The 18,113-nt window shown below is 49.3% G+C and overlaps 1 protein-coding gene across 1 annotated transcript in view; it reads right to left on the bottom strand.

The window, feature by feature from the left end:
- Window positions 1–2,850: 2,850 nt before the first annotated feature.
- Window positions 2,851–18,113, bottom strand: part of USP10 (ubiquitin specific peptidase 10) — a 72,520-nt gene continuing 57,257 nt past the window's right edge. Inside the window, exons 9-14 of the mRNA XM_026494668.4 lie at window positions 16,065–16,164; window positions 15,132–15,309; window positions 12,363–12,528; window positions 9,173–9,317; window positions 7,312–7,377; window positions 2,851–3,877 (exon numbers count right to left, since the gene is read on the bottom strand). Of these exons, the coding sequence (XP_026350453.1) occupies window positions 3,690–3,877; window positions 7,312–7,377; window positions 9,173–9,317; window positions 12,363–12,528; window positions 15,132–15,309; window positions 16,065–16,164 (843 nt within the window). The 3' untranslated portion in view covers window positions 2,851–3,689. The remainder of the gene's footprint in view (window positions 3,878–7,311; window positions 7,378–9,172; window positions 9,318–12,362; window positions 12,529–15,131; window positions 15,310–16,064; window positions 16,165–18,113) is intronic.

Here is an 18,113-nt window from a genome sequence, read left to right on the forward strand (position 1 = left end):
GAAAAACATGACGTCCCATGTCGAGTTGGCTGTGAACACGTGGTCTTGCTGGTCACTAGCTATTTTCAAAAGTCACATTTTTAAATGTTTTCCCAGTCCAATGATCCTGAGGAAATTGGTGAAATGGGCACGGTCATCACTGGGGACAGTCAAGAAACCAGAGAGGTTAACAGGAAAGCCTTGGCTCTTCCATCCGTCCTGAGGGACTAAACAGACCATTAGATTGATGTATCCACACGGATAATCCGACTTACTGATAATGCACGTCTGTTCAACAGCTGTGCAGTACTAAACCCACTGGTTTATTTGCTTAATCCAAAGCATCCCACTTTGACTGCAATCTTAGCTTCCTAACCAGTTGGCCTGGTCAAGTGCAAACAGCCTGTGAAAGCAATAAACAGAAATTTCCACCAAGGGAAAGACAGACGATGGTACATCTGTGGATCACAAAGTTCCTGCTTGTGGTGCCCACAAATCAGGCCACGAGGATGTGACTAAGTGTGCTGAGATATGAAAGCAGAAGGCTTCTATGAGCCACTCGGGCAATGGAACTGTGTATTACAAACAGGGCAACCAGATGACCGCCATTTCTCATTCTGAATGGAACCCACAGCACAGGGTGCACTTTCTTGGCCACTGGGCAAACATACGAACCAGATAAACTTTGTTACATTCTTCCCTGTAAGAGAACTTCTGAGTCTTGTTAGTAATCATTCGCACATTAAAGAAAAGCCTCCACATTCCCAACAGTCCCCTAGCATTCACAGTGGTTCAAAAGATGCCTATGAAGACGAGTCATATACTGATGAAGGAAAATCATTCAATCTATATCCCCAACACCAAGGTTAACAGTCCAAGTTCTAAGTGTGAGTGACCTAACACCAGGCAAAGCGTCTACGAAACTTACAAAGATACTAAACATCGCAGCACAAAATACTGAACGCTGGGTTCCGGATCTCAAGAACAGCTAACACATGGATAACAATTCACTTGGGACCCTAGAAAATGCTGGATTTGCTAGAATGATCTTGGTCTCTATCTAGGGGCCAATTATTCACTCAAGGGACAAAACGGGAACTCCCAATTCCGGGCTGACGTCCCCTGTGACCTAATTCTGTCCCGTTGTGAGTTCCCTCGTACGTCTGCAGCTGGGTGTGCTGATCCGAGGAGAGAATAGGGAAGTCCCACCTCCGTCTCACACAGACGATCGGAGGAGGTAGGTGGGACGGGGCTGCACACGCGGACTCTTCCAAACAAAGGACATACGCACACAGAGGGTAACAGAGGAGCCCTTTGCTGGCTACCAGAGGCTGAACTGAAAAGTCCGGTGTCCCACACAGGGCAGAAACCTCGAGAGGGAATGCTGCACACTGTCCACAGACCAAGATGCCCAAGGCCCCACTGGACTAACTCAGTTCCACCACTCTTGAGAGACACTTGAGATCTTTCCAAGTTTCTCAATACCTCAGTCATTTCCAACAGATTTTGGCCTAAATGAAATATATACCTTAGCAACCTAAAGATTCCACAGAAACCCATCAATGATATTTGAGGGGACACTTTCTCATCTAAACAGGTAGGATGTGTTCTGAGACTTGGAAGCAGGTATCAACAAGGACATTCTTTCACCTCTTGTTCCAGATTCCTGTGAAAAGCCATTCCCAGATCAGAGGGCCTTATTCTTGAGAGGGCACTCAGTATGACTTACAGGGGCAGTCCAGCGACAGAGCCACTGACCCCACTAGGGGTGAAGGACCAGCACAGGTTACAGAGGCTAGGTGTGTATGGGGACAGGTAAGCCATTCGCACAGCAAGGACATCACCTGGATCACAGTATCACAACCCAGAGCTCAACTGGGTTCCACAATAGGGCTTTTTTTCTTTTTTTTAAGATTTTATTTATTTATTTGACACAGAGACAGCCAGCGAGAGAGGGAACACAAGCAGGGGGAGTGGGAGAGGGAGAAGCAGGCTCCCAGTGAAGGAGCCTGATGTGGGGCTCGATCTCAGGACTCCGGGATCACACCCTGAGCCGAAGGCAGACGCTTAACGACTGCGCCACCCAGGCGCCCCTCCACAATAGGGCTCTTTATTCCATCTTTGGCTGGGTTACTGCTGGTGGGGTTTGCTTCCCCCAAAGTGAATTTGGACTCCATACACGTGTTCCTAAAAACTATACGTTATTTTAACGAGAACCTAACTGTAAGTCAGCTAAGCAAATCAGATTAGAATGGCAACAGGGAAATGGGCTAAGTGGACGGTGTGAGGACTGTGATTTTAAGAGTAAGCTGTGAACGCAGGTGGCACAAGGCTATGATTACGAACACCAGCCACCGAAGGAGCTGCTTGGGGAGGGGCTCTGACCGCGTACACTTGCTTCTCTGCGGATCCCGGTACATTACCATGAATTGTCTGCATGGGCTGGAAGTGGGGGCACCACAGAAACGAGAGCCACTAGGGGTGGCCTGACCCGCACATGGCCTCCCTCCTCCCCATCTCTTCTGTCTGGGAAGGCCTCCTTTGCACAACCCACAGGTGGCGCCTGAGCTGCTGCTAAGATACCCCAGCAGCACGATGTTGAGCCATGATCTGAGACTCTGGTGATGCTGACCACGCCAGGGCCAGGAACACCGCAGGGACGCGTCACCTCCCCTGTTCTGCGACTAGAAGATTCAAAAGCTCTATTTCCCCAAATCACTAGTTACTAACAGTGGACATATGAAACGAGCACAACCCGAGTCTTGGTTCATCTGGTTGGAGGGCTCGCTATAATTCTGGGGGTGTCCTCGTGCCCCCGGAACTCCAGTGACGGGAAGAGGCGTCTGCAGTCAAAGAAACACCACGCACAGCTTTAAACCAACTTTGTGATTTTTATTGATGGGCGACAACTTCTGTATTCCTAGAGATCACTAAACTGTGTACGATTAGAGACGCAGCATTATAGAGAGCAGACAGCAGAATTAAACAGAGCGACTTAGGGAAGTATCAATCTTCATTATTTTGCCCACTGTTCATTACGTGTACACAGAAGCATGAACGCAATTTGAATCTTTTAATGGCAATAAAGTTTACAATCACCCATCTATGCGGACTAACATCTTAACTCCAAATATCTGATCTGCAATGTGTTCGTAAGCAGCTTCTCATCGCACAATTATTAAAACGTATTTATTCCTGTTAGGAACCAGCAACTTATTTTTTGTATTTACGTTTCTTTTGAAGTAAGAACTATTTCTTCTCTGATAACTGGCTCATTTTTATCATTTATCAAAAACTAAAGGGTGGGAAGGAAAGTGTGATGGATTAAAAAATTTATTTTTTTAAGGAAAGATAAAATTCATTTTCACAAATTTACAAGTGTTGCTGGTGCAGGATTTATTCTACTAAGCAATTAGACTGGGAATCAAATGCAAGTCCCCCTTCTTACTCAGGAATCAGCATTATTTCAGAAACATGGGTTTTGTGTATTTTCTTAAATCAAGCGACAGTCTGTTGGAACCGAATGATTTTGATTTGGAAGGTAGACGTCAACGCGAACTGTTGCGCACAAACCCCGAGGCGTCTGCTTTCCGTTCTAGCCCATTTCTGCAAAGGACAAAGAGTCTCTCTAGAGAGGCGCTAAAGAGAGGGAGGAAGTCAGAGGGAGTCGGTGTCTGCAAGCGGGCGTCGGGCACACAGAGCGCAGGCGGCTACAGCAGGTCCACACGGCGGTAATACAGGAGGTAGGCTGTGCGCTCCGCAGTGGGCTTCACCACCTGGTACTGGTTGATCACCTTGACCGCCTGGTCATCGATGCGCAGCCAGCCGTTGAGGCCGATCTGGAAGACGTCTGTGGTGTAGTGGCCGCCCGTCGCACTGCTGCCGTGGTGGTAGACCACTGCAAGAGAGGGCCCACGGGCGCCCCGGTGAGAGAACCGCACCCCAGCAGCCGAGGGCGCCTGCCTGACCCCCCCGACAAAGCCACTGCATGTGACACACCTTACCGAGGCAGGTGGGACACAGAGACGTCACTACACAAAGCTATGTCACATAATCAAACTCCCTGCACAATTTACAGCAAAAAGCCACACGTGTGTATCTTAATGACATTTTTTTAAATGTTTAACACCTCACAAACACAAGAGACACCAGCTCGGTGGGGCTGTCGCACATGCCAGCCCCTCAGGTGAGGACTGCCCACTATTTCATGTCCATCACTGACGAGAGCACACGGGACACAGCGTGAAAGACCGGCCGGCCCCCACAGAGCTGCCATCACCACACACCGACCAACCTCCAGAAATGCCGCCCAGAGACCCCAAAACGCTCATGCCCTTGATCCAGCCGATCCCACTTCTAGACTTCTGGAGAGCCCGTGAATCTCAAAGATGTCATAACGGTGAAAAAAAACAGAAAAACCTATATACTCGTGCTAGAAGGATTAGTGGATTGTATCACAATAAGATGGACAGAGAGAGGGACTGGGGACATAGGAATATGCTTGTGAAAAAACATGAAAACACAAGAACCCCAGGTTTTCTGTGACTGTCATCACAACGAGTGACCTCGCCGCCTCAGGAGGGACAGGAGGGCTGTGATGTGGGCTGAGTGTGTAGCAGCCCCACCGAGAGGGCACCAGTCATCACACTTTTTCCTTTTAAAAAGTTCTAATTTTCCATGTTTCAACAAATAATGCCAAAATAATAATAAAAATACCATTTGTTATATACTTAGAAAAAAATTCTGTGGGGCGCCTGGGTGGCACAGCAGTTAAGCGCCTGCCTTCGGCTCAAGGCATGATCCCGGCGTTATGGGATCGAGCCCCACATCAGGCTCCTCTGCTGAGAGCCTGCTCTTCCTCTCCCACTCCCCCTGCTTGTGTTCCCTCTCTCGCTGGCTGTCTCTCTCTCTGTCAAATAAATAATAAATAAATCTTTTAAAAAAAAAAAATAAAAGAAAGAAAGAAAAAAATTCTGTAACCTAAAGACACCAAAAGCCGCACCTTCCCCTCCGTGAGGAGGAGGGCTGAGGGGCCCAGGCAGCAGACAGGAGGCGGGGTGGGGGAAACGTCCAGGGGGCCAGCAACGTGGCCAGGCAAGCTATGTGCCACCACTAGGGGCAAAAAGGACAGACACTTGAAGAGGCACTATACTTGGCTGTTGGGAATGTCACCGGGCTCTGGTGGCCGCGGTCATTCCTCGGGAGGACCCAGCCTGCTCCGGGCCCGTGGCCACCACTGGTGGGAGGACAACCCCTCTGGCAAAGCAGCCTCTGGGGGCTCAGAGGCTGCCGCAGCTCTATCCCTGGCCACCCACATGACAAACACACTGGCCGCCCGAGGGTGGAAGACTGCAGCACAACCAGGCAGGCAGCAGTAGCAGGACCAGCACAGGTGCTGCTGGCCACAGCGCTCAAAGGGCCGTCAAGGGCATGGAAGAAGCTTGGCACAGCTGGTCCTTTTGACCCCAAATCCGCTTTAAGGCTTTCGTCCTGGATTTTCACTTTCAAGACCTACCTGACTTGGGCAAGAGTTTATATAAAGTGACCTATCAGTGGGATTTAAAGGACCTGTGGTTTAACTGATCCGTATTTCGTTCCGGACACCTCCATTTTAAAACCTCCAGAGCAGGGACTGCACACGGCTGGGGTCTCGGAAGCGGCCGCCCGGGGACTGGCAGGGCACGTCAGGGCCAGAGGAGAGCCCCTGATGAACCGGACTGGGCAGCGCGGCATTCACTTGCTCTCTCGATCCCACCATCCGAACCATTTTCACCAAGCTCTTCCTTACTCACATTTTATAGAAAATTCCAACCAAACGAATCCAGTGCCCTTATTTCTGAGATTAGAAGCCGTGAGAGGAGGAGTCAGGACTGCAAGTGACAGCCCCAGTTCAGACGCTGGGCCAAGGCCACAGCAGGCGGAACAGGACCACACCGGGGCTCCTTGAGCAGGAAACCTGGAAAACCTCGCCCTCAATCCACAGCCTTCCCCCACAATGGCCCCAAGAGGTAGAGCGGCAGGGAGGCAGCAAAAGCAGCACTTCATCTCCCCCTGGGGCCTCGGTGCCAAGCTCCCTGAGTGGGCAGAACCCCAGGGCTCATCTGGTCCTGGAGGCAGGCTGCAGAGCCTGAGCGCCAGCCAAGGCGGCAGGGCTTCCGTGACAAGGCAGGGCAAGGAAAGGGCTGGAGACACCACAGGAGTGCATGGCCACCCTGTCTGGGAGGAGCCATGATCAGCTGCCTTGGGGGAGAAGAGAAAGTCAAGGGCACAGCGTGCAGGAAGAAAGACCCGACTGGGCCAAACCCCTACCTGTGTGGTGCAGGAACCTGACCCCCTGATCAGGGCCCAACCCAACCTCCTAAATGCACAGGAGGGACTGACGGCTGCACGGTGAAGCCCAGCCAGGCCACCACGCATCAGAGTAGAGAGCGTGTCTCTCAGAATTTGGGTTTCTTGTTTTGTAAGATGGGGATACCACCATATCTCTCAGGACAGCTGTGAGGAATAAATGAGGTACTACAAAAAAGGTACCTAGTAGAAAGGTTCAATAAACATGTGGGGGTCAATAAGAGTTATGTTACTTTAAATTACAAACAGGCTCATCAAAGCCAACACAAAAGGCGGATAACAAAGCAGCTAGAAAATCCTAATAAAAAAGGCCAGAAAGCACACGCAGTTGTTGCAAACAGTGACTACCAGAAGAGACATAAAGCCTCCAAGGGCCAGAAGACTCAGGCTATAAAAGAGCAAGGAGGACGGAAGGAAGGACACAAGGTGCCACAGAAAGCACCGGGCCAGGAGGTAAGAGGTGTCAGGGCCCCCAGTTCTGGGGCCGCAGGGGTGCCATCGCCTCCCTCGGAGGGCTCTGAGCCTGAGTGTGGCAGCCCAGGAGCCCAAGCGAGCCAGCGCAGTGCGGAAGACCACCCGGCGGAGCGTCCGTGTGAGACCCGCTCTCCTAACCTGACCAGGCCGCTCCGTGGTAGCGCCCCCACAGGTACCACCCCCCACAGGTAGCGCAACTGCAGCAGCAAAGGTCACACCCCCAAACTGCTGGCCGGGCAGCCTCACATTTGCTCTCTGACTCGAAGACAGAAATGATGCTAAACAAGGGCTGGATTCAGCTTAGAGCCAAAAGGATATTCTGTCAACTTCCAAGCACCAAATGTCAGGACAAACACACATTTTCAAAAGATGTACTGACTTAGCAAGTCCGTGGGGAAAGCAGCAGAAGCGTCTATTCTCTGTGTTAGGTGGTATTACAGCAAAACCGTGCCTGGGCATAAACCCTTTTATCACTGCTTTAGTAAGGAAATAATAGACAAATTTACTTACCTGCAAATAGCCTATAGGTTCGGTGGCATTTAAAATTCTTATTTTTAACCCCTGGAGAAAGCAGTTCTGAAAAACAAAATACCAACAGCTGTGGTCTATAAAAGCACTTAAAGAAAGGCTCAGAGTGACGGAAGCGAAGAGCTGACAATGGTCCCCACTCACATGCACCACCTGGCAAACCAGAATAACAAAACCCACTGCCCCCCTCATGTGCACAGGCCCTGCCCATGGGGGGACCAGCGGGCGGTACAGCAACGCACATCGCCAGCAACCAGTCGGAGCAGAAAGAGAAGAGACAGTCTGAGCACCCCGCGCTCATGCTTGAAGCCCCTTAGAAGCAGATAGTCTAAACACTGGAAAAGAAGAAAGCTGCCCACTTAGAAACGGAACAGCCCCAGGAAACCTAAGAACTGAAATGTTTTATGCGTGAGTGAGACCACAGAATTTCCACTGTGCGAGAGTCAGATGGTCTCTCCAAGGAGGCACTGGCCTACCAGCTGGGCAGGGGGGCAGTCCTGTCCTCGGGGCCCCGGGGCCCCCTGCAGGAGCTGTGCGCCTGCACGTGGACTCCTGCCACAGCCACCACCAGCCAGCCTCTCCCATCCCCCCACCCATGACCCACATCAGGGCCTCCGGTCCTCTCTTAGCTCATTTCTCTTTCTAGAAAGCATTTAAGGTGGCAGCTGATATAAAAACACACATAACAAGCAAGAAAACATCTTGTCTATAAAATTCGTGTAGTCAGTCCAAATGGTTAATCTGGGCTTGAGGGACGATACAAGAGTACGGGGCACTGGATGGCCCTCTGGGCTCAGTGCACGCTCCTCATTCCCTCACAGCCAAGGCACAACAGCACGGGCGACCCAGTATGTGCTTCTGGGGGGGGGGGGGGCCATTTTCTCCCACTTTCTGGTTCTCAAATGGGATCAGGAAAACATGCTGCCTCTGAAGGAAGCCCCTCCAAGTGGGGAGGCGGGAGGCACATTAACCCGGCCCAGGAGTCAAAGCCGTCAGCTGACGACCTGAAGACCTGAAGACCGGCTGCGGAAATGCAGCGTCCCTGCCTGGGGCTCTGGGTGGGGCCAGCTACCCCCCAGGTCTGGAGTCACAAGCTGGGAAGGAGTGGAGTGTGGCTGTGCTGTGTGGTGGGGACGGAAGGGGAGGGGCCAGCGACAGCTTCACTCCTCTGCAAAACCCAGGAATGAGGTCCCACAACTCCTTCTCTGTTTTCCACACTCCTCAATGTTTTGAGGATTACCTCCAGCTTGCTCCCAATGAAGCCTAGGACTGAACGGTACCTTCTTCACAAATCCCGAAGCTTTCAAGGAAAGTATTCCCTCAAGCTGCGCTTTTACCAAGACAACCTAAACTTCGTGCTTTGGTCAAAATGTGTCGAGGCTGCTGAGCCCCGGTTACCTGCAGAGACTTGTGGCTGACAGCATGCCACAAACCTGACCCAGCGTCATGCAACAAGAGGTCAGAGGAACCCCCAGTGGCCTATGGGCCACATTCTCTCACTTCACTGAAAAAGCCCATTTCACCAGGCTGGGCCGGGACAGCTGCTAACACTTAGTATAAAGAAAATGATTTTGTACCACTAATCTATAGGTATTTCTAGAAAAATGACGCTCATTTTGAGGGACAAAATTTCTGTTTCTCTAATCTAGTAAGATTACACGGCTTACTGATTTTTGCCTTTAATTTTCAAGGCTACTCTTTGGTGACAATTTTAATACAAAGGTCTATTATAAGCCGAGAAATTTAAAAACAGAAAGTCATTATACAGAAATGCTAAGTGCCAAGTTCACTGATTCCCAGGACAACTGTCACCATGAAGGGTTTCACCTTCCACGTTTGTTACCTTTACTGATTTCCAAGTCCACAGGATATTCAATATTTTTTATGAGCTTCTGGCATCCACCAGTCTTCTCGTAAACAAACCGTTTGAGGTGCAGCACAAGGACAGGAGGGAGCTTCTCCAGAGTCACTCTTCGACTTATCTCCACCTAAGGCACAAAGCAGAGGAGGGCCCACCATGCCTTACTTCACGCGGCAGCAGACACATGTCCGTCACACAAGGACCCCCTGTGAGAGCCGGTGGCCTGACGGTCCAGGACAGCACTGCTCAACCCTTGCTGGGTCGAGGCAGCTTCTGAAAATCTAACATTCTGCTAAGAGGCCTTGTGAGAGCTACAAACATTCCTCTTAGAAAAAGGCATACATCCCTCTACACGCAACTGCAGGAGATCCCATGGATCCCTAATCCCATGTGTGAATGCCACGTTAAGAACCTTTGCTCTGTGACGCATTCATGACGCATCGGCACAAAAATTAAAAAGCTAACTTAGCAGCAGTACTTTGCATTACATATGTATTAACATGTTTTTTTTAGTCAGTCCCGTAGCATCAATTAAACGGAAGCCAGAGTGTTTCTCAAAGTAAGTGTTCTAAATAACCTCTTCTAAATAACCCAACAGCCATCTAGTCTAACCATTAGTTTTACAAGTTTCAGTTTTATCAACTTATATGCTCCCTACATGCTTTCACAGGTCTAATGAATGCTGCTTTTCATTAAAATGCACCCTCACATGGGGGCGCCTGGGTGGCTCAGTTGTTAAGCATCTGCCTTTGGCTCAGGGCGAGATCCCGGCGTTCTGGGATCAAGCCCCACATCAGGCTCATCTGCTGGGAGCCTGCTTCTTCCTCTCCCACTCCCCCTGCTTGTGTTCCCCCTCTTGCTGGTTGTCTCTATCTCTGTCAAATGAATAAATAAAATCTTTTTTTTAAATAAATAAATAAATAAATAAATAAATAAATAAAATGCACCCTCACAAACTATTCTTATTCCCTTTATTTACTGTTCTTTGTACTTAGAAACCCTTCGATGCTTTCTGAATTTACATGAAGGATACTTCTGGTAGAAATATTTGTTTGAGTCACAATCTAAAAGATAAGAGCATAGATAAGAAACCAAGAAAGCTTTCAGAAGACCACATCCACATCCGGGTGGAGGTGTCTTAATGGGCACCTGGTTTCCCACCCTGACTCCGATCCCAACAAGAACGTGTGAATGATGGTAAAGTGTGGCTACAGCTCAACAGTTAAAAAACCGGGATTCTGATGAGTGGACTCCAGCTTCCTCATTCGTGAATCGGGAGTTGGACAAACGTGTCTCTGGGATGCTTCTCAGTGCTGGCAACCCAGATTCTGACCTCAAGTTTTCAGGCAATTCATCAAGTGGCTAATCTGAAATTCTTCCGAGTGTTTTGGGTTTCCAGACAAACTGAGACACACTTTTCTTCGCCCAATAAAACCAGACCTTTTCTATACAGCAAGTATTTTGTATAATCGTATTTTCCCATGGACCTTCATAATGTGTTCCCAAAGCAAAAAACCTCGTGACCTTAAAATATAAAAACATTCAACTGGGTATTTTAACAAGTAAATTTAAAGAAACTACATTCCAGAAAACGTGATACTTGCTCTTTCCAGATATCCCCACCCCATACGAACTGCCCGAAATCTTCCTTTCTCGAACATCTGCTTTTCTGAGTGTTCCTGCTCTTGATCTGGTAACACACCACCACCATCACGGAGCTGGGACAGTTTGCAGTTCCATTTTCTTCTTCGAGACTCCACCAAAATGCCTCTTCTTTCTTCCATCCTTCCTCCACCTGCTATCTAGAACAAGCCACCTGTTCCTCACACTCTCTCCTCTATCTCATCTGCACCCTCCCCGCAGTCCACAGCTAACTGCAGCAGGAGCAGGAGAGGACAACCGCCATGTGAGGGGGCTTTGCCGGCAGCCTGGGGAAGAGCAGAAAGCCGCCTACGGGATGAGTGCCTACCAACCCCCACGGGTGGCCGCAGAGAGCGAGCGAGGAGAGAGGCTCGGGGGCCAGGACAGTGACTCCACCTCCAGAGCCACAGCTGCCACAGTATGAGCCAAGCACACAACTCAGCCACACCAACCAACCTCCCCGAAAACAAATACCCACTTTCTCTCTCATTAAGTTCCACCGCCAGCCTCAGCTTATTCACTTAAGCCAAGTGCCAAGATTCTGTCTCTCGCTCCTACCACTTTTATTTTTTAAACAAAATCGCCCGTGGGAAGCAAGTCAGAAAACGTGGTGGAGGATTAGGCGTAACTATGTGTGGCTCTCCCCAGAGGACGGCTTCATCAGCCCCAGCAGGAGGCCCCAGATGAACCGAAGGTCTCCACGTCCTCCTCCACTCTGCTCTCCCGGCGCGCGCTGCACAGCCAGGGAGGCCCACTGAGCTCCGTGGGGTGCTGGCAACGTCTACTCCTCATGCACCTTCAGCGGACACACAGTCCCTTCACAGCAGGCCTCCCAGGGACACTAGGGACGGTCCAAACAAGTGCTGCCAGGAGTCACCAGCACGATCTCAGCAAAGGAGAAGACCCCCTCGACCAGAGTGGAAAACAGGCGTAGAGGGTACATCTGGACCCCAGTAAGCTCTTCGAGAGCAGAATATTCTCTCCCTCTCCTGACTCGGCTGACAAGTACACCCCACAAAGCTATTTGCTTCCCTTGACTCCTGAACAGTGAAAGACTCAGACTTTTATCCTTTTCAGACCAAATAAAAGACTAATAGGCATGAAATAAGCTAGTTTCTATTTGTCAATGTCCCTGAAGACCTACCATCAAAAGCAAAATCGCTACGTTTGGAATCTCTTTTCTCTCCTAATCTCGTGGAACTGTGCTCTATGACATCAGGGATGGCCTCCGTTAGAGGTAGTACTGATTTTTATTTCATCATGATTAGACTACCAGAAACTTAAATGTAGCTCAGGGTAAATAACCTAAACGATCATTACCTTGGGTATACAGTTTAGAGGTAAAGAAGGTTGCTAGGGGCATGTTTCAACCATTTCATTCTAAAAATGTGGAAACTTCCAGTCCAAAACAGTTAAGCGACAGGGTTAAGAGGCAGAATGCAAACACACTTCTCCTCGCTCCTACTTCTGCGCTCTTTCCACCACGCCAGAGTGCCTCAGCACAAACGTTCAAGATCAGCTATGAGTATACCTCTTGTTTGGTTTTTGTGGTATAACCCTGGACAGACTCTCTTGCCACCAAGCTCTCCAATGCATCCTGGACCGTCCGGATCCTGTCAGACTGGATGTCCAGCTGCAAGGTGAAGAATGGCTGCAAAGTGGCCGACTCCTTTGAACTCTGCTGGTAAACCACAGACCTAAGAGGCCAAGACAAAAACAGAACACTGTCAGAGACCACTCCTTCCCGTTCTCTGTTAAGGTGAGCCAGCAGGAGAAGAGGCATTAACTGAAAATGAGATTGCTGAGAATCATTTTCAGAAGACCAGAGAGAACACAAAAGCCAAAAATGCACTGAATTTAAAAACAATCCTGCTGAATACCACCCCCTAAGTGTTTCTAGCAACTATGCACCAGCTGATCGTTCTCCCAGGGCAAGCACGCTGGAAGAAAGACAGTTCACCTTCCGAATCCCTTCACCTCCACCCCACACTTTAACACACCAGTCAGTAAATGCGCCTATCTGGCCATGGCCTCAAATGCGGACACTCTCCATTTCTCAAAGTATCATAGCCTGTTCTAATAAAAGAGAGGAAACCCCAGGGTAAAGAGTATGTTTCATGGCATTTTCCCCCTACGAAAATGACTTACAAGAGAAGAGGAGCAGGGTGTGTATGATAAAAAATAAGCTAACATTCCAGGAAACAAGGCTACCTACCACCCTCAAGAAGAAGGGTGCCGATTCAACCTTGTTTTCTTAGCTGGTTTTTCATTTCATTTTTCTTTTTCTAAGTTTTACTCAGAAAAACTTGTGTGCTTGGCCCATCTCTCACTTAGCCCCAGCAAGGAAACATTCCAGGAGCTCCACAAGGAATTCCACTTCTGCAGCCTGAGTGACCTAGTTTACGACGGCCATCACATGGGTGTGCGTGGATACTGAGGCTTTACAGAGCAGACGCCGTGACGAGCAAGCTAAAGGGCCTCCCGTTCGCATGCTGCTTCCCTGCAGCGCGATGTGAGGACGCACCTTCATGCGCCCTCCCTTCGAGTGTACGGATGCGGGAGCAACGGCCACTCCCCTGGTTCCGAGAGCGGCAGTGGGAGCAGCAGGCATTAAAACTGGTGAAGGAATCAAGAGGCGGTCCTCTTGACTCCCAACGGCCTGGACTTTTATTCACGTGGCCTGAGGGGAAAGGTGAAGAAAGGTGCTGGTTTTCCTGGGGGAAGTGAAAACCCACCCAAAGAGGGTGAATTTTAAAAGAAAAACCTTCCGGCTGTCCGAACAAGGAAGGAAGTGCACTTCCTGATGGCTAATGCACACAGGAAAGAAGTCTCCTAAGTTGTAAGAGTTAATTCCTATCCTTGCTTTATGATTTCTCAAAAATATCAACAATCAATTTCAACACAAAAAGACCACTGAGGCTAGAGGCCTGACAGAGCCATGGAGGCCAAGCTAGAAATTTCTCAGAGTGGATTCTGGTTTTTCCCACTGGTTAGTCTCAAACAAGTGTGGGCTCTTTGGGAATGTTGGTCTCAGTGGCCTTGCAATCACCGGGCTTGTTCCCTCATCCTCTCTCCCATCCCTAAGGGACCGGCCCAAGAATGCTAACATCAGAGGTCTAATGCAGAGCTAAGGGCACAAGACGGCCTCCTCTCACTGCTGTCGCCTGACCTGGATCCCTGCTTCCCTTCCCAAAACGGCCCAGCCCAAGGAATCACATCTGGCAAAAACAAGTTATGGCGGCAGCGGTCAGGGGCCGGGCGTTCCCTCAGAGCACACCTGATCACAAGGCTGATGTGGAGCGACTCCAGAACAGAAGGGGGCCCGCAGGCTCAAGCTCACAGTGAAGAGCACAGAAATGACCTGTTCAAGGTGACGAGGTGGCATGACTGGCTTCTGAATCCCATCCGACAGAGCAGCACTGACTGGCTTGTGAAGGAGCCAGTGGACATGCTGAGGTTTTATTAGCCTACTGAAAGGGGCTCACCCTAAGCTGTACCACAGCAGAGAGAGACCGAACTAACTCTCCATGCCTTGGAAAGGGTGTTACTTCTTTTGGATACACAGCATTTGGGACAAGCAAAGGGTGAGTCTCACTAAAAAACCACCCTTGTAGGATACAATGCGAGGCCTTCCCAGAAGAAATCCTGCTCTAAGAGGCCCTTTGGGACTCTGGATGACTGAACCTCCTTGGAGACGGCCCCCATGCTCCTGAGTTCCACATAACGATGGTCCAGAACGGCTCTAATGCAATCAAATAAAAGCCTTCTAGAAGGACGTCATGGAAGCGCAATGAGCAGCTGGTTTATGGGAAATGGGGCAGAGGAGGGGCCCAGACACTCCAGGAGGCCCCACGTGCCCCTTTACACAGAACTCTCCCTCCACACTCCCTTACCTTTCTAGCTCACTCAGTTCCGGCGTCTAATATTCCTCTAGTCAGACACAAGAATTTCTTCTCTTAACAAAACATGTATTTCAACTTAACAAGTCTTTCTCTTCCTACCTAGCGGTGAGCAGCTGGCCTGAGGGAATGTAGTGCTGATGGAGTGAGGGAGCAGGAGTCAGAGCAGTCGCCAGGCCCTGGGGGCCAGCGCCCTGTGCTGAGGTGCTGTGCGGGGCGGGAGCAGTGCAAGCACTGGGCAGGACAAGCACAGGGAAGTCCAGGGACAGAGCGGGCACAGAGGCGTAAAGGCAAGCCATCGAGTCCAAAATTTCTTAGACACATCTTATACCTTCCCCCTTCAGCAAAACGGCAAAACCCTGAAAAAGGCAAACACTAAAGTATTCCAGAAAAGCATAAACCTGATGTGTCCACCAAAAATGCCAGTGATTGGGGTCTGAACAAACTCCGCCTGGCGAGTGACTGAAGTCTTATTTCTGGGGCCCACTTGCTCCCATTCGTCCTCACTTCCTCCGCCTGGTTCTTCCTGCTCGTCTTCATTCACTGAGTGGCTTTTGGGTCCGTTGGAAATAGTGAGTTCTGAAAAGGAGACAGTTCGCTTAAGCTACCACTGGCAACAGTAACAGCAAAAAGGTTTTAGAGAAAGGTTCTGCATAAGCCACCCGCACAGTTAGCTTTCAAAGTGAAATCAGGGTGTGTCCTACATGGAGAACAAATGCAACACGTATGTCCACCGGACCCCTGCTGGAATGAACTACCCAAGACAGCGTGCTCAGGACAACTGGGAAATCCGAAGGCGGACTGGAAATCAGGCATTGACTATGGAATCACAGCCAGATTTCCTAATTCGGTAAGGGGCTTCGGTCATGCAGGGGAGCGTCCTCATCCTCAGGAAATGCACACTTTGGCACTTAGGGGCGAACTAAACTGGTATCTGCAACTTAACTTGTGTCACTCAGGAAACTGTGTGTGGGGACAGAGACAGACAAAGCATGACAACATGCTAGCAGGTGCAGGATCCAGCGCTTATACAGGCATTCGCCAAACTATTCTCCCAGCTTTTCTGCATGTTTCATCATTTTCCTAATTAAGAGTTGAAGGGAAAAAAAGCAGAGGTTCTGGATATATTTTAAATTATCCAAGTAGAACATTCTCAATGGTCTATAAAAAAAGCAATATAAAGATAACCAGACTCGCCCTAGTGAGAAAGGGACTCAAAGGGTCAATGACCTGGGGGAAAAGCAACGTACTCCACGGGCAGGTGACATGTGTTCAAAAGCAATTCTTAAGGAAAGGTTCTCACTTAATTTTGTGGCAAATAGACCGCAACGTACTTGTGTTATTTGGTGACAGGAGTTTCTTCAGGTTCAGCATTTCCTCATGAAGTCCATTTAGAATGAAGCCCAAGTACTCCTCAGCATCTTCCTGTCGACCCTGAAAAGGCCAGATGTGAGCACATTAATTTTAATTGCTCACCATGCAAGGACTGCAGGGAATATTACACCTGCGTATTCGGACTAGGTCTCCTCTTAAATTTTCAACAAGATTTAATGTAAAGTGTTTCCCAAAGTCACATGAGCTCTCCTTTGGACCACTGAAATGGGTAAGCTGAGAGGAATGAGGATGGGGGAGGGGGACCAACTATACCTTTATGTCTGAGTACAGAATGAGTAGGAGCTTTTATTTATTGTTTTTTCATATTTTTGCAAATATTCTACAATAAATACACATTACCTTTATGAAAAAAAAGTTATTTAACAGTTGCTCTTCTGTTGACATGAAATAGAAGAACAGGAACTAGAGGTCTAGGGCCACCTCACTGCACAACCCCAGGGGCTAACGGTCACACTGGCAGTTGTGAATAGCAGCCTGTGTGTCTCCTTCTATTTTTGATGATGGGCAACTATAGGGGAAAGGACCCAAATTATACATGAAAAGCTCTATTGATTCAAAGATGTAGCTAACAGTTGTACACACACACACACCAGCAAAATCATTTATAGATGAGTCATGCGATAGTCACATATTTGTCTTATAATCTCGGGATTAGTTCCCACTTCATTCTTTGGAGAAGAACCACGTGTTCCAAGGATTTTCAAAGTCCTCTCTCGCAGTCTCAGGGTATATTTGTTTGTTCCACATAGAACTGCGGCTCTACACAGACAGCAGCTGTTCGGAGCTGAGTACGCTCTGTGTGTGGAAAAGGACAGAAACTGGCTAGCTCAAGATGCAGGAAAAGTTGACATAGCAGGCGTGGGGCTACTGTTATTGGAAAGGTCTGCTTGCTGCGCTGGTCCTCGGTTGGCATCTGGGAACTTGGACGTGGGGAGGGATCCCCCCATTCCAAGAAGCAAAGGGACTGTGCCGAAATCGCGCCGTGCGGTTTGTGGCGCACACCTGCTCTCCCTCTGAAGTCTGGGATTCTGGTTTGCGCTAGGCAGACGATGCCTCTGTAACCAGTCCTTGGTACAACGCCTGGGCACTGAGTCTCCAATGCGCTTCCGCAGCAGACAACATTTCACACGTGCTGTCACACGCCGATGCTGGGAAATTAAGTGCGTTCTCTTGACGCACCAGGAGAGGAGTCTCAAGGTTTCCCATGGCGGTCTGATCTCGCCTTTGTGTCCCTGCACTGTACTAAACCCTGCGTGGTAACAGCTTCTGAGTCCCGTGAGTCCTTCCATCAAATCACCAAACCTGAGCGTGGTGTGGGGAACCCAACAGAGCCAATATTCATGTGAATATTGGAAGTGAAAGACACTTCTGTCAATGAATATAACTTCTGAACAGGATTTGGGTGGGACTTGACCACAGGATGCCCCCTGAGATTCACTGCTTTACCTCTGCCTCCGCCTGAGCTGCACAGCCCTCCTCTGGCTCCGAAAGCATCGGTGTATGCATCTATTTTAGTAGTTCTCTTGCTGGTCTGTCTCCTTGGATGACATATCTAACTCTCCAGTTGGACAGGTGAGCTCTTTGCGGGCAGAGGGCAGCTTACTCCATGTCTGCGACCCTACCATTCTGTACATTTCTTATTCCCTGGGAGATGAGCACTTCGAGCTAAGCAGCAGCTCAGAGGAATAAAGCACTCCTGGTGGTGTCCGGCTACACCGTCCCGGCCATTCACCCTTCCTCAAAACAAGGAGCTTCAGTATTACTCTACTCAGCTTTAACAGAATTGTTTTGATGCTTTTTCTTTCTAAATAATTTCCCTAAGCATCATTTCAATTGCTTACACTGACTCATCACAAACTCTACACAAGACCTCCTTGGCCCTTGGTCCCACGCCTTCAGGAGCGAGTGTATGACGGGAAGACACAGATAAGAGAGTCAAGGAGCTGCTTTAGAAACGTGTATGGCGAAGACCTAGCTCTCCTGAAGGC

This window comes from Ursus arctos, unplaced genomic scaffold, assembly GCF_023065955.2.
Source record: "Ursus arctos isolate Adak ecotype North America unplaced genomic scaffold, UrsArc2.0 scaffold_19, whole genome shotgun sequence".
NCBI lineage: Eukaryota > Metazoa > Chordata > Mammalia > Carnivora > Ursidae > Ursus > Ursus arctos.